Source organism: Poecilia reticulata, chromosome 22, assembly GCF_904066995.2.
Source record: "Poecilia reticulata chromosome 22, P_reticulata-male-v2, whole genome shotgun sequence".
Taxonomy (NCBI): domain Eukaryota; kingdom Metazoa; phylum Chordata; class Actinopteri; order Cyprinodontiformes; family Poeciliidae; genus Poecilia; species Poecilia reticulata.
This window is the reverse complement of record NC_088851.1, coordinates 10,746,384-10,761,309: the sequence shown is the minus strand read 5'-3', so window position 1 is coordinate 10,761,309 and position 14,926 is coordinate 10,746,384. Positions and strand designations below refer to the sequence as shown.

Genomic DNA, 14,926 nt, shown 5'->3' with positions numbered 1-14,926 from the left:
TTTATCTCTGTCAATTAAAAATCAGAGACATGAAGTTGGACAGAGAGCTCATAATACATCCAAAACAAATTAAAGCGTCAATATAGATGTGATCCATAATGACATATCAAACTAAGCAGTTCAATCATTGTGATTATCTCACAACGGTCAGGTTGCAGTTCAGGCGGTGAATTATGAACATAATTTAATCAATTCAGCTTGACCTTGTGTGTTATCTCGCCGCGTGTGGCTTTGCAAAACTCTGCAAATGCATGTATGTACGCGTCTTAACGAAATATCTAAAGTCAGTGCATGTTGGCGTTTGTAGCAAATGCTAAGCCTTTGGAGAGCAGAAGAAATCGGCTCTTTTTAGTTAAGCCGAGCAAAAATGATCCGAATCCACGAGAACAGTAGGACTCATTGCATCCAGGCACAGCAAGCATAGCTTTGAATTGAGCTGGTGGTCTGATGTGCTAAGTAACATGTTATCAACTTCTATCTATTCAGTCTTAATTGAGTAAAGCGCCAGCTTGTCTTCAGAGGCTGTCGGAGGACTCTGCTGCCCCACAATGCTTCTCGATGATACTGTTTTGGTGACGTCTGGAGACGAAAGCAGCCAGTGGGTGGGCTGGAGCCCTGCTTTAGGACCGTTTCACGCTGCGGATAACGTCGCTATGAATATTTGAGCCTCGTATGTGGACACACTGAAGCTCCCAGAATGAGTTAGAGGGCGCACCTCTGCCAGGTATGTGGTTTTTTTATTTTTTATTTTTATCCTTCCTGTCCCCGGCTGTCAAGAGTTAGCCCTGCGGTCCAGAGATAGCTTAGCTCGCTGGGCTAACAGCCTGTCCGACTGGCGCCTCTCAGGCGGCTGTGGACGGACAATAAACCAGTCTGTGAACGGCTCCTGCGTACCAGCAGGCCTCTGTTTATTGAGTTTTACCGTCAAAAAACATCCCGGTGGCGCTTCTTTATCCGTCTCTAAAGGCTCCGTCGTTGGATTTAAGCTACTCGTTTCTTCTGTGCTACTCTTGACTGCGGAGAATCTGTTCAAGTTGGTTAAAGCCAATCTGTGCAGCGAGCAGCTTCTTTATCAGCGGCTCCACTGCATTAATGTGATACTTTGAGGTAAAGCTTGTTCTATTTGAGTCATTTTTGTATTGCGATTTGATGCAGGGGCGATGCTAGATTCTGTAAACACTGGGGGCGGGGGGGCTTAGCCCAGACTGTAAGTAAGTAAGTTACAAACATTTTAAACTAGTTACTGCGCCAAAACAATTAATGTGAAGGAAACCGTAAAATTATGCCACCATCAAATGTATTGGTTAAAAGTTAAGAAATGGTACTTCTAATAGCTGAACATAGCTTGATTTCAAAATGTTTCCATTTATTGCACTGGAATGTACATAATTATTAGAATGTTAGTTAATTGATTTGTAATTGACCCTTTAATTAGCAAAAGGGTGTTGTTACTTGAGAATATATTTGTTGAGAGCAGCTACAATAAAATTTAAAAAGAAAATATTTAAGCTTACATTAACTTGGTTAAATCGTGAAATTAAGGCATGTACGGTTAATCAAGCATGTGCTCGTGCATCACATTTTGTTGATTATTTCTACTTATTTATGCCCGTTGGTACCTAAAAACATTCACTAAAAGAGTATTTGATTTGCAAAGAGTCGATTAGTTTTGTCTTCAATCAGACACGAGTTCTGTATGTGTAGTGTTTTGTTTGTTTCTTTTGAGGCTATTACTTAGGATTTCGCTAAAATCCCCACTAAAAAGGCAGCAAAGGTTTTTCCTGACCGTTCAGTGTTTGGTCAGAAGATGTGAAAGAGTTCTGTAAGTGAAGCTGGGTTATTGTAGGTTGAGGTAGTAACATGAAAATTGAAGTAAACTTGCTGACTCTGGGCAGGAAGCATTCAGAATCTGTTTCAAATTTAGCAGGTATTCATTTTTTTATGTACCAAGATCAAAATAATAAATAAATATAGCTGTGATACTTAAGTTATTGCAGAACTTTAGCACAGCTTTCTAAGTTTATGTAATTGTGTGTGTGTGTGTGTGTGTGTGTGTGTGTGTGTGTGTGTGTGTGTGTGTGTGTGTGTGTGTGTGTGTGTGTGTAACTCTCATAGTCCTCACCAGTCCTGAATTTGCTGCATCCCTCTTGTCTGTCCCACAATTTCTAAATCAAAATCTAAAAAACATAACGCTTCACATCTTATTTTAAAGAGGACAAACTTGCATTTAGATTTTCTTTTGTAACAATTCTAGTCGTTTGATGCTTAAATGGACCGCTCATATCTCGGGCTATTCAGCCCTTGGCTGCCAGACCTCATGTTACCCTTCGTCTAATCAATTAGAGATTTGTGCTTTCTCTGAGCCTCTAAAAGTTCGCTAAAATTCTAAACTGTCCTTTTCTGTCTGTCTGAATCCATGATCATCAGAAAACAGAGGGCGGTAAATGAGATTATGCACACTGCGTCTGTCCTCATTGACCTCTCTCCATCTCTGGCATCTCTTGGTCTGTTTTGTTAGCGTAGGGAAACATGGATCTTGGCAGTTTCCACGTCCTGCTGCTGCTCCTCCTGCAGGCTCTACAGGCATCGGCTGAGGACTCAGGTGCTCTTTTACATCTTCATTAACCTGTGAAGGTTTTTATGCATTAGTGTGCAAATGTAGCCAAACTGAAGGGTTTTAACATTTTGTCCTGTTATAACTGCTAACTTTAGTGCATTTTAGTGGGATTTTATGTGATGGAGCAACACAAAGTGGCTCCTAATTATTAAACGGAAGAAAAACAAAACTGTGTTGCTGATGTTTTTTTCACAAGCACAATTCTGAAAAGTATCTGAGAGATGATATCCCAACACCCCAAATCATTGGACATCTCACAGAGTTGTGACCAACCTAACCAGTCAGCCAGGGCTACAATGATATTTGATAGTTTATATCAAATGATGTCTATTATATATTTCTCCAAAATGTGAAAACTGCAAGATATTTACAAGACACTTTTTCTGTAACGTCAGGTGAAGATGTGATGCCTTCTGCTTAGGTGTTCTAAAACATAATATTTATTTCTGCAGAGGTTTTTCCCTTGATTATTTTTAAGTCCCTTCTTTGTGCGTTGGGCCTAAACCTCATGTCTTTTACAGAAGGACACCTGATGTGTCTTTGCGAAGGCTCCAAATGTCCTCAGACCCCAGAGTGTCGAGGCACCCGGTGCTTCTCCTCCATTAAAGTGAGCGGCGGCGAGGTGCTGCTGGAGCACGGCTGTTTCAAAGAGCGACTGCAGTGCTTCACGGCGCCGTCCTTCCACCAGGCCGTCCACTGCTGCTCCAAGCACATGTGCAACGGAAACACCACCAGGAGCTTCCTGATGTCGCTGCTTATATCAGGTCAGACAGCAGCGAGTCGGGACCGTGAATCAGAACGAGCGCCTTACCGGATGACGGAGGTTCTCATAAGCATCCTCTCCTCTTCTTTTTTTTTTTTTTTTCTGTTTTCCCACAGCCCCTGAAGGGGAACCGGTTCGGTACCGGGTGGAGACGTTGGCTCTCTTCGTGCTCGCCCCAGTGGTGGTCCTGGTCCTGCTGTCTGTGGTGTCGGTGCTGGCCTGCAGGAGGCTCCACCGTGGCCGCCTCCAGAGGCTGCAGGAGTTTGACACCGAGCAGGGAGATGGTCTCATCACCTCCAATGTGGGAGACAGCACTTTAGCTGTAAGAGTTGTACACATTAATAAAAAATAAATAAAAAAAAGTCATAGTGAACTAGAGCAGGATTCAGTTTGAGTATCTGCTCGTCCTTTCTCCTGCAGGATCTTTTGGATCACTCGTGCACTTCAGGCAGTGGTTCAGGTCTTCCCTTCCTCGTCCAGAGAACTGTAGCCAGGCAGATCAGCCTGGTGGAGTGTGTTGGTAAGTGGACTTAAACTTCTCTGATCAGCCATGTTTCAAATTAGCCGCGTTTCCTTCTACTGGTTTGAAGCGACTCAACCAGGATATGTAGAAAGTTTTTACGTTTGTGCCTCTGGTACCTTTTGTTGTACGTAATTTTGACAAAAGCGACCAAAAAAAAAAAATCCACACTCTAATTTTACTTGTCAGTTTTTAGAAATAAAAATGACATTTATATATGCATTTTGTTATTATTCAGTTTAATTAGTATTTAGCAAATGAGACAGAGAATCCATGTCGTGCCGTCACACATCAAGCAGATGAATGCGTGTAACGATTTGTAGTTGCATGCATGTAGAAAAATGTAGATGTGTAGCACCACATATCTACATATAAATTTAAAAATTGTAATGATAAAAAAAAAATGTGGACAACAATAACCGCTTCAAGTGAGTGTGGAAATGTTTTGTGTGTTTATTTTATTTTATTTGGCTGTTTCCATCAACCTTTTCTAACACGATTCTTCAAAATGCACATAAAAACCCCCCAGATGGAAATGCGGCTATTGACAAATTGAGTTTGCCGTACCTAATAAATTGAGTGTTGGTTGCTTTTCCACTTTTTCCGTTCAGCCATTTTCCGAGTGTAGTTCCTGAATAGAAAAAGACACTGTGCGTTTCAGGTAAGGGGCGATATGGAGAGGTGTGGCGCGGTCAGTGGCAAGGGGAGAACGTTGCCGTGAAAATCTTCTCCTCCAGAGACGAAAAGTCTTGGTTCAGGGAGACGGAGATCTACAACACCGTGCTGCTAAGGCATGAGAACATTCTTGGTGAGTTGAACTTGAACTACCGAACCAAAACAGACGGTCGAAAGAATCAAGTGCTCAAAGTTTTTAGCTCGGTTTGCTCGTTTCACCCAGGATTTATGGCGTCCGACATGACTTCTCGAAACTCCAGCACTCAGCTGTGGCTCATCACTCAGTACCATGAAAACGGCTCGCTGTACGACTACCTGCAGCGAGTTGCCGTGGAGACGTCGGAGGGCCTGGCAATGGCGGCGTCGATCGCCAACGGCCTGGTTCACCTGCACACCGAGATCTTTGGCACCGAGGGCAAACCGGCCATTGCACACCGAGACCTGAAGAGCAAAAACATCCTGGTGACCAAGGAGCTGCGCTGCTGCATTGCAGACCTTGGTTAGTTTTTACTCCACTACTTCATCTCCCGTAATTTTTTTATTTTTTTTTTTATATAACAGATTCTGCCCTTATCAGAACTTGCAGGTTTGCAGACTGTGTGTAATTCACATAGCTCTCCTTTTCTTTCTGCTCTTTCGCTGTGATCCTGTTTGTGGCTTGCAGGGCTGGCTGTGACACACACTCAGGCTGACAACCTGCTGGATGTGGGCAACAATCCCAAGGTTGGCACCAAACGCTACATGGCACCTGAAGTGCTGGATGAGACCATTCAGACCGACTGCTTCGACGCCTACAAGAGGGTCGACATATGGGCCTTTGGACTGGTGCTGTGGGAGATAGCGAGGCGCACGTACAGCAACGGTGAGCGCCATGTGTGAAACTCGGGTGCCATGGTGACGCAATCGTTCCAGCTTCTGTGCTGACTAGAATAGTTTTTGTAATTTTGCTTTTTTTTTTTTTCTTTTTTCTGTTGACTGCAGGTATCGTCGAAGAGTACAGACCTCCCTTTTACGATCAGGTGCCAAACGACCCCAGCTTTGAGGACATGAGGAAAGTGGTGTGTGTGGAGCAGCAGAGGCCTTTCATTCCTAATCGCTGGTTTTCAGATCCGGTAAGGAAAAGAAACTTTATTTTTATTTTTTTACTCACATTTGTCACAAAGACACAAATTAGAAAATAAAATGCTTGAATGCTTTAAAGAGCATTTAAGGAAGTAACTTTAGTAAGACAGCACAAAACTACAATGACTTAGTTCTGTTTTAAGTGCTCTATGTTTAGTTTTTCTTAAGTTGCTTTACTGGCTTTGGAATCGTGACACTAGCACTAGTGTCAGGTTTGCACTAAGATTTGTTTTTTTCTCACAATCTGTTATTTTCTCATGTATGTGAGAGGTTTCTGCACTATTAGATGCCAAGAGGTTTTGCCGTATCAAAGCGGTTTTGTAGTGAAGACATCGATTGTGGAGTTTCCTCTAATGCATGCTTGTCTCCCTCAGACACTTTCTGCTCTGGTTAAACTGATGAAGGAGTGCTGGTACCAGAACCCCTCTGCCAGACTCACAGCGCTGCGCATCAAGAAGACCCTTGATAAGATCCACAGCTCCCTGGAGAAGGGCAAGGAGTCGTGAGACGGAGGCGCCTGCACGATGTCAGCGGCTTGGAGTTTGTTGAAACGAGAGGCAGTCCGAAGGATGGAGACGGGACAGGAAAGCTTCTATCCTTCTCTTGCTCTTCCTTTCTCTTTGTTGCCTTCCACCGACATCCCTCTGTTTGACTTGAAGACATTTGGAGCCGTCGCATTTGGAGAAACCAGCAGTAGCTGTGGGACGCGTCCCGAGTTACCGCCGCGGACTGTTACAGAGTGTGAAAGGTTGGCATATTATAGTACCCGATCATACCGCTTCAATGCACGGTTTACACGGCTCTGGGTCCGGCCTTTCTACACACACCAAACACTACATGTCGAGTCCATCGTCTGATCTCCAGCCAAGCATTTTCTTTGCCATGCGTTCGTGGCATTCTGCCGAGAGACAATCAGATTTTGCTCCACTCACTCGGCGTGATCTGAACAAGCCAACGAATACTCGACATGTTCACTTACTAAAGGAGAAGAGCCAATAGAATCAAAACTTTTTAGTCCCGTTTTAAAAATGATATTTATGTATTGAACCTCCACTGTTACCCACACTACTGAGGATTTATGCAATACTGGTGTACGACAGCGAGGATGATGATGCGAACATATATAGGCATTAACGCTATTGGACTGTAACTATCGTCACTACCAAGTAGGAAATAATTTGTTGAGAAATACAGAACAACGTTTGACTTTTTCATATTGAGAAATGGGATGAAACGGGATGCGGGCGAGTATAAAGAGAGGAGAACACTACGCTGTTTGAAGTTTGGATTACATTCTCAATTGGGAAGAATATTATATTAATTTGGGGCTTTTAATTGTTTATTTTAATTGTTCTGTGGTGGAATGAGTTGGCAACAAACGTCACTGATTATTAAAAACAAAAATTAGATAAACTTATGCAACCTTTTGCCAGGAACAGGATTCAAATGAATACATGCGTATACTTTGAAGCATTTTACTGGTTTTAGATTGGATGAAGCAGGCTAACAGTTAGCTTCTTAATTATATAAAACATTTTTGAATGATGCTTAAAAATCCAGGTCTGTACAGGAACTCAACCAATTTAAATAAGCTCAAATATTTTTCACAAGAAGGTATGGTGGTCAAATGTGCAACTCTGATTTCTGCTTTAACCTGGTATATGGATGTAGAAAACTTGAAGTTGTAATTAAAAAAAAAAAAGTTTTCCACAAACATTAGGATGTATATGTTGAGCAAAAAAAATGCCATTTATAATATTGGTCAGTGTCACTATAAGGACTTGAGTGAATAAAAGAGTTTATAAACAGAATTCAGATCAAGTGCATAATCTAGTTTCCTGAAAAAAATTCTTCCATTAAGGTTTTATTTAAAAAAATAGCTTCTAGCTGATGCCTGCTGTATTAGAAGTGAAATATTTCAGTTGTAGTTTTTTTAATGCCTCGACCACCTTGCCATGTTTGAAAACTTTTTATGCTGCACTAAACATGTCAAACATATTACAGGCACAATGTGCCTGAATTACCACTCAAAGCAGTGGCACAGGACATATTGATAGTGCGATAACAATTACATTTCTTGTATATTTATATCTGAACCTGTATGTATACTTTTGACCGTGTGTTGATTGCAGAAAACTAAATCCAAATCGGTGCTCCAGCCCTTTTTTTTTCTCTACAATAAAGTTGTCAAATCAAAAACCATTAAAAGCCCCAAAATAACATAAATGTCCATATGGAAGGTACAGAAACGTCTGACCTAAACTATAGGCAAGTAGTAAGATCTAATATTTTACATTAGGACAATGAAACACACACTCTCTGCCTTGCATACTTGATTAAATGTGTGAAACTCGAGTAGAAAGGAATAGACGGGATCTGCTGGTGTTCAGCTACTTTTTCCTTTTTCTGTCATCCAGACGACAGCAGCTGATTTTTCACTCGAGTCTCTTCAATAATGCGACGCAGCAGAGGCCAACTGGAGGGAAAAGAAAACGCTCCATATTCATTGGAAACTTATTTATATTACTGGTTCAAAACTAAAACATTGCCTAGGTGTACAAAGGAATAAGCTCACAAGTGCTGGCTTTGCTTTGACGAAAAAATACCGCTCTGTCTTTTTTTTTTTTTTTACATGTAATAAAACATTTACTGCATTCTTGCTTGACAATTAACTGATTATTACAATATTAGTGTCTAAGCTTTGCTCAGTTTCATTCCACTTCCATCTGAAGCAAACGCAAACCTGTAGGACGTTATCCGATGCTGATCGCTCTACTCTGGTGCATCATGATGGCCCTCTAGTGGAAGCCAAAAGGTTTCACTAACATGCATAATTAAGTTTCTTTTCTTTCTGAGCCACACTGAAAGGTCTGCCTTGTCCTTTTTAAAAGCCACACCTAAGCAAGTCAAAGTGAATGTTAGACTGCAACAATTTTACCAAAAAGATCTCGTTGTTTTAGTGCAAAGGTGGCAGCTCTGAACTACAAATGTACGAAGAAGATTGCAGACGATAACCTGTGAAGGATGGCTTCTGGAATATTTCCATCTAAACTCACTTTAGATCATCTGGTAAAGTCTTATACGGGTTCAGGATTCCTTTGGGGTCCAGCAACGTCTTCATTTTACCCATGATGGCCACAGCTGGCCTTGATTTACTGTAATAGATGTAATTCCTCTTTTTAAGGCCCAGTCCGTGTTCTGCGCTGATGCTGCCCTGAAACTTGGCCGCCCATTCGTAGACGAACGGCTCAATGGACGCCAGCAGGGCGGGATCCTTTGCAGAAGAGGTGACATTAAGGTGGAGGTTGCCGTCACCTGCAGGGAGGAAGTGAGAGGAAGGGTGAGAATAGAACGGAAGACCTCCCGACTCATCCTCCCGTCCCATGGTCTTACCAACGTGTCCGTATCCCACCACGCTCCTGGCTCGCTTTCCCAGATGCTGCCTCATGTCCGTCACCAGCTGGTAGATCCGCTCCACCGGAAGGGAGATGTCGTACTTGTAGGTGAAGCCGTCGTGAGTCAGCGCCTCGGTGACACGTTCGCGCATTGACCACAGCGTCTGGAGCGGTGGAAATGGAAAGTCTGAGTAAGTCATTCAGCTCTCGCGCTCTCAAAACTAAAGCAGCAGCAGGAGGAAACACAGCTTGACTTTAATATAAACAAGGAAAGAAAGGCTCCCAAGAATATTACCATTATTAGCCATAATTCTCTATAATTTTCATTCATTTTAAAATATGAAATGCATTCACTGTGAATTTATGGCAGACGTGTGTACAGTGTTCGGGCTTTAAATATGAAACCTGGAAGAAAGACGACATGAAGGAGGGGAGGATGACATTTGGAAAGGAGGAAGAAAAGAAGCAGGGAAGAAGTAAAGGGATGACAAAGAAGAAAGGAATGAATGGAAACACAAAATGGGACAGGGAATAAAGTTAGGAAATAAATATTTTCTCATCCAGACAATATAAATGATTGTGCAAAACAAGAAGCTCCCATGAGGTTAATAACTGCCTAATGCATGCTAGTTGACATAAAAATAAATAAATAAAAGCTTGTTGTTATCTTCAGCATGTTATCTTAGCTTTTAGCCTGATTATTACAAAAACAGATTTGAAAGTGTACTGCCTGGAAAAAGTTCAAATGTTGAGTTTCCCATCAAAAAGCCAAAGATGGGTCGACTTCAGTCACTGGTTGATTTTCTCTGTGTCAAGTTTAAAAGGACCGACTGCGATGGTTACTGTTTGAAGGAACGTCAACATGATCACCTGAACCAAAAGTTTTTCAGCTGATTCCTGCACTGAAAAGACAGTGACAGTGTCTCATCACAATCTGATCAAAGATTGTGATGAGACACTTTGATTACTTCACTCGTTTAACGTTTTGAGTGGTGTGTTGCAGTGGTTTGGAGACTATTTTCAGGGCTTGCTTTGACTCTCAGTGACTCAGAATAGACCACATTGTCTGAGTTTGTTAGAATGAAAACACAAGTCACCCAATTGCAGGACTGTAGGCGTCCGATGTGCTTTTAATAGCCCAGGGACACGAGAACCGCTCTACGACGCAAAGATATTCGAGTCTGAATGAAAATATTGTTCATCCTTATTATGTCACATTTGGTTGAACAGGTGAACCCATAAATGTGAAGATGTGAAGTGTTAAGAACATCCACTTACCTTTATTTTTGATTCCTCGGTTGCTACAGTACCATCTGTAACTAATAACGACGTCATTGCTTCCTCTAAAAAGTTGTGGAGCTTCTGCGAGTCGTGGTCTGAGTCAGATCCAGATGTTTCGATGACGATGTAAAAGGGGCAATCTGCAGAAAACATATATACTGTAAAAGAATTCACACCACCAGAACTTTGATCACATTTTGTCATATTACAACCACCAGCTTCAATAAATGTGACTGGAATTATATGCTGTGCCTCAATGCAAATTGGTGGTACAGTACATACCTGTGAAGTGGAAATAAAATGATGTAAATAGTAAATTTTACACATAAAAAAGTGTATTATTTATGTACTGTTGTTTTATTTTCAATATTTTCAATATTTTCCTGGTCCAATGCTGAGTGCTCTTTACAAAATTAAGGTTTATTCATCTGAGAGGGAGAAATTGCAGTATTATGTTATTATCAATATATTACTTAAAAACAGTCTCAAAATGACAATACTATCGTCTATCACAATAATTACAGGGGCAATTAATGAAGGCAAAATCTGTTGTCATATGTACTGAACCCTGTCGCCTCTTGATTTCTCCATCCAAAAAAGTCCAGAGCAACCCTGCTCTGTCCAGGGCCAGGATTTCATTCCTAGTAAAAGTAGCCAAGAGGTTCATGGCAACTGGACGAGCAGCAGCTGCATCCATTACCTTCTGTTGGTACGTCACATAAATTCCCGATAAAAAACACTGAAGCAAGTGGTTGTAACGTGAAAGAATGCGAGTTATGCGTTTTTATAAACTACTGGCATGTATGTGTGCATACCAGAGATGGGATTGGCCAGCTTCAGGTGTGTGTTCAGCAGCCTCATACACTCACTATCCAGGAACTCGAAGGCTGACAGGATTTCTCCCAGCATGCCTTTGCAGAGCTGAAAGGTTTTCAGCAGCTGGTCAAAGGTTTCACAGCCTACAACGGAAAGCAGAAACACTCACTGCTCTGCTGAACCGCTGTCGTTTTTACACCTGGGAGATGAACGCGGAGAAGCTCCTACCCAGGAAAACAACATTGACGGATTTTGGCTTTCGAGGGCAAAGGATGGAGACCGCAGTGATGACGCCCAAAGTGCCCTCTGAGCCAATGAACAGCTGTTTGAGGTCGTATCCTGTGTTATCCTTCCGCAGCGTGGACAAACAGTCCAGCACCTGACCATCTGCCAGCACCTAAACAAGACATGCGTTAAAAAATTTGAGCTTTGGGTCAAATACTACACAATCCTCCTTTTAAAAAAAACAACAACAAAAAAAACAATGTCAGGTATAAAAGCCACATTTGTATCAGAGTTTTATTTGAACAATATTAGTTGTGAAGTTTGTCAGAATTAGTTTATCTTTTGGATTTTTATGTTATAAATGCACACAGACCACTGAAGTGGACACTAATGCATCATAAAATACACTATCAACTACTGGCCATCAGCTGCAAATGCAAGAAATTATTTTTGTTAAATCCAATATGGCCGACAGACAAAAAAGCACGCCAACCAACCCAGTACCTCCTTCTGCTGTAGACGACTCTTGCAGGTAAAGAAATGATCAGATAACCCCTAAAGAACAATACTACTGATGTATTTTTCAAATAACAACTTTGTATTTGGAGAAAATTACAATACATCACCTAAAAAAATTTACATATATATTTTTTACAAACTTTTTTTTCTACCTTTTTTTATGCCTTAAGAAAATAAAAAATAAAAATTGGAAAAAAAATCCTGACACAAAGGATCATAATTCATGCATTAAAGGGTTAACATATGTTAGACAATTGTAGTTACATTCACATCCCACTCACAACTTCAAGGCCTAGCACAGTCCCGTGCAGGGAGCCGTATCGGAGCAGCCGCAGACCGCCTGCGTTGGTCGCCACGTTGCCCCCGATCTGGCAGCTGCCCTTTGCTCCGAGATCCAGTGGCATGATGTGGTCTCTCTCCTCCAGGTAGAGGGACAAGTTCTCCAACACACAACCTGCCTGACAGGTCAGAATACCTGAGGAGGAGAATCTAAAGAGTTACTGTTCCAGCGACCTTTCTTAAACCGGTGACTGGTTTAAGGTTGAACCTTACCAGAGATTTTATCAAAGGAAAGTATGCTGTTCATGAGAGAGGTGGAGAGGACGATCTCGTCATACACAGGCACGCTGCCGCCGACTAGACCAGTATTACCTCCTTGAGGGTTCACTGCCAGGTTGCGACTGTGACAGTAACTAAAGAAGGAAAACGCAAGTCCTCATGAAAAGTGACAATATGGTTACAGGGCCTTACATAAATATATATCCACAGTCCTTGAGTTTCTATCCCATTTTGCCACATATTGACACACCTAAACAAAGCAGTATATAACTTAAAGACAAAGTATGTGTTGGGTTTAAAAAAAACAACTTAAAAGTGTAAAATAATTTATATTCTGGTCATTCTTGTGGCTCTCCATTCATCTTCCCATTAAGAGGGCAGCTTCTATAACTCCTCCTGATAAAAAAAAAGCCTTCCCACAAAATCATGTTATCACTATTGGAGTGATGCATTTAAGGTGATTTTCAGGTTGTTGGGGTTTTTTTTGTGCTTGTAGACCAAAATATGGGCCTGCCACGGTGGTTTCATCTACCTTCTAGGTTTACTACACAGCTTGTGGTAAGCGTCTTATTGCTTTCAACCATTGCACTCTCAAAGGCAGAATATGCTGGGTGTATGACTAATAGTTGTCCTGTAGATGGGTCTTGCTCTCTCAAGCTCCTCCAGAGTTACAATAGGCGTCTTGGATGCTTTTATTATCAATGTTCTCCTTTCTCCATCATGTCAGTGTAGCTGACCAGTCGGGTGTTGGTGGGCTTTCAGATTTTTTTCAAATATTAAAAAAAATAATCTTCTCTCCAGTTTAAATTTGTGCAGTGTGTTCAAATGTTATATTTTTAAAGAGATAAAATATGGAACAATATCTCATAGCATTATATAGTCACCAATATACCTGAGAATTTGTGACACTTCCTGTGTTGTCTGAGGTCTCAGCAACACTTCACTTGACCCTGCAGGACTCAAACACAAGGATCTAAATATGCAGTAAACGGAGTAAATAAAGTAAAAAAAAAAAAAATAAATGACACATGCAGTTATAGGATTCACCTCTCACCGACTTCAGCCAGTCCTCATTACTGGACTGTACCAGGTCCGGGTCAGTGATGGCCCTGCCTGGCAGTGTCTTCCTGAAAAAGGTCAAATCCTCCACAGCTACCCTGGAGAAAGGCAGCCTCCGTGGAGCAGTGGCCGGGGACGACGCGGGTCCATCAGGTCCAAGGTGAAGCTCACGGGAGAAGGTCGCACTTTGTGGACAGCGGCCCCTGCGAAGAAGCTGCACCTGGAGGTCAACAGGTGGGAGTCCCGCTCTGGACAGGAGTCTCAGCGACGTCCTCAGCTTTTGTGACGTCTGGAAAACTCCTAACATGACTGAGAAGACGGGGACGAGGAGGTGTGGATAGAAGTCACAGAAATCACATATTTGCATGGGTTTTTTTTCTTTTCTTACCTGGTAGTGGTACAAGGAAAGTTAGTGAGCTATAACAATGATGTTAGAAATTACAACCGCTACTAGTAATGTAGAATTTCTTTCTTGACATGGTCATGCAGCATACACAAGCTGTCCTACTAAATAAAATTGCTGGTCACACAAGCGACACACACCTGCATTATTAGCTTGGAGTGTTTTATCACTGGCCTAAATGACTTTATACATAAAAATATGTTTAACCCACCGTAAGCGTTCATTTCACTGCTCGCATTTCCCCTTCTGTGCGTCTGTATTTTCCCTTCATATCACCCCGAGCTGCCTCTCATAAAGTTCAAGAACAGCTTAGTAATTTACAGATTTCAATTTGTTTACCACTAGCATGCTAACAAAAGCCGGAAGTGGTAACTAGGGCAAAAAGCTCCGGGACAGCCAATCAAGAGGCCGCTCGCACATTCAGCCAATAGGCGAGGCTTCAGTTGTAACTGAGCAGCCAATCATTGCTTACCATTTCATTACGCTTTATTTTTGTTTTTTAAATATTTAAAGTCGTCCAGTTAATACAAATAAATCGAGCAATTTCTTTCTAATGTTATTTAAACTATAACATTTACCTTTTGTAAGTCTTCTTTTCCCACCCTGTCACTTTTTAAACTTTTTTTTTATTGTATAAAGCATATTTATGCGTATTCCATTATACTCCAAAAACCTTTATTTTTTGCTCCAGTTTAACTACTGCTGCAAAAGTGAATGGAATTACAAAGAACTACCTTTCAGTTCTTCAACTTCACCTCAAATCAAGTCGGCTGGTTGAAGGCTTGACCAGGTGTGAGTTTCTGGTAGGACAATGATCCAAAACACACATCTAAGCTGGTTTAGGAAAGCTGATGTTAGGATTTCTGGTTCTGGGATAAGGCCAACTATCGGCTTATGCTTTGGCCTCCAACTTTAACCTCATTTAGAATTTGTAAACAATGTTTACTACTAGTCAGGTCTGTCCCATAAACTT

The 14,926-nt window shown here is 41.6% G+C and overlaps 2 protein-coding genes across 5 annotated transcripts; one reads left to right on the top strand and one right to left on the bottom strand.

The window, feature by feature from the left end:
* Window positions 1-424: 424 nt before the first annotated feature.
* acvr1l (activin A receptor, type 1 like) lies at window positions 425-6,903 on the top strand. Of its 2 annotated transcripts, XM_008399316.3 has the most exons (10): window positions 442-724; window positions 2,519-2,602; window positions 3,139-3,381; window positions 3,497-3,702; window positions 3,801-3,900; window positions 4,562-4,708; window positions 4,799-5,074; window positions 5,240-5,437; window positions 5,557-5,687; window positions 6,072-6,903. In XM_008399316.3, the coding sequence occupies exons 2-10, from the start codon at window positions 2,530-2,532 to the stop codon at window positions 6,201-6,203; spliced, it is 1,506 nt and encodes a 501-aa protein (XP_008397538.1). In that variant the 5' UTR covers window positions 442-724; window positions 2,519-2,529; the 3' UTR covers window positions 6,204-6,903. The 2 variants fall into 2 exon arrangements, with proteins under 2 accessions (XP_081459167.1, XP_008397538.1); XM_081603041.1 differs by having other exon boundaries at window positions 425-724; window positions 4,562-5,074.
* Window positions 6,904-8,312: 1,409 nt separating this feature from the next.
* Window positions 8,313-14,343, bottom strand: d2hgdh (D-2-hydroxyglutarate dehydrogenase). Of its 3 annotated transcripts, none has more exons than XM_008399309.3 (10): window positions 14,165-14,343; window positions 13,539-13,859; window positions 13,384-13,441; window positions 12,486-12,625; window positions 12,215-12,408; window positions 11,418-11,586; window positions 11,189-11,332; window positions 10,371-10,513; window positions 9,091-9,256; window positions 8,313-9,012 (listed from the first exon to the last, which is right to left on the bottom strand). In XM_008399309.3, exons 1-10 carry the CDS (start codon window positions 14,175-14,177, stop codon window positions 8,750-8,752), a joined length of 1,611 nt encoding a protein of 536 aa, XP_008397531.2. In that variant the 5' UTR covers window positions 14,178-14,343; the 3' UTR covers window positions 8,313-8,749. The 3 variants fall into 3 exon arrangements, with proteins under 3 accessions (XP_008397531.2, XP_081459165.1, XP_081459166.1); XM_081603039.1 differs by lacking the exon at window positions 14,165-14,343 and adding an exon at window positions 13,939-14,139; XM_081603040.1 differs by lacking the exon at window positions 14,165-14,343 and having other exon boundaries at window positions 13,546-13,656.
* Between the last annotated feature and the right edge of the window lie 583 nt (window positions 14,344-14,926).

What these genes read in the sequence shown, in the direction of transcription:
- acvr1l (XM_081603041.1), top strand. Translation starts at nt 2,530, where the DNA reads ATGGATCTTGGCAGTTTCCACGTCCTGCTGCTGCTCCTCCTGCAGGCT. An exon ending in GGCATCGGCTGAGGACTCAG is followed by an intron (nt 2,603 to 3,138) that starts GTGCTCTTTTAC and finishes TGTCTTTTACAG; the next exon opens with AAGGACACCTGATGTGTCTT. An exon ending in ATCGCTGGTTTTCAGATCCG is followed by an intron (nt 5,688 to 6,071) that starts GTAAGGAAAAGA and finishes TGTCTCCCTCAG; the next exon opens with ACACTTTCTGCTCTGGTTAA.
- d2hgdh (XM_008399309.3), bottom strand. An exon ending in TTCCTTTGATAAAATCTCTG is followed by an intron (nt 12,409 to 12,485) that starts GTAAGGTTCAAC and finishes TCTCCTCCTCAG; the next exon opens with GTATTCTGACCTGTCAGGCA. An exon ending in GCTGGCCAATCCCATCTCTG is followed by an intron (nt 10,514 to 11,188) that starts GTATGCACACAT and finishes TGTTTTCTGCAG; the next exon opens with ATTGCCCCTTTTACATCGTC.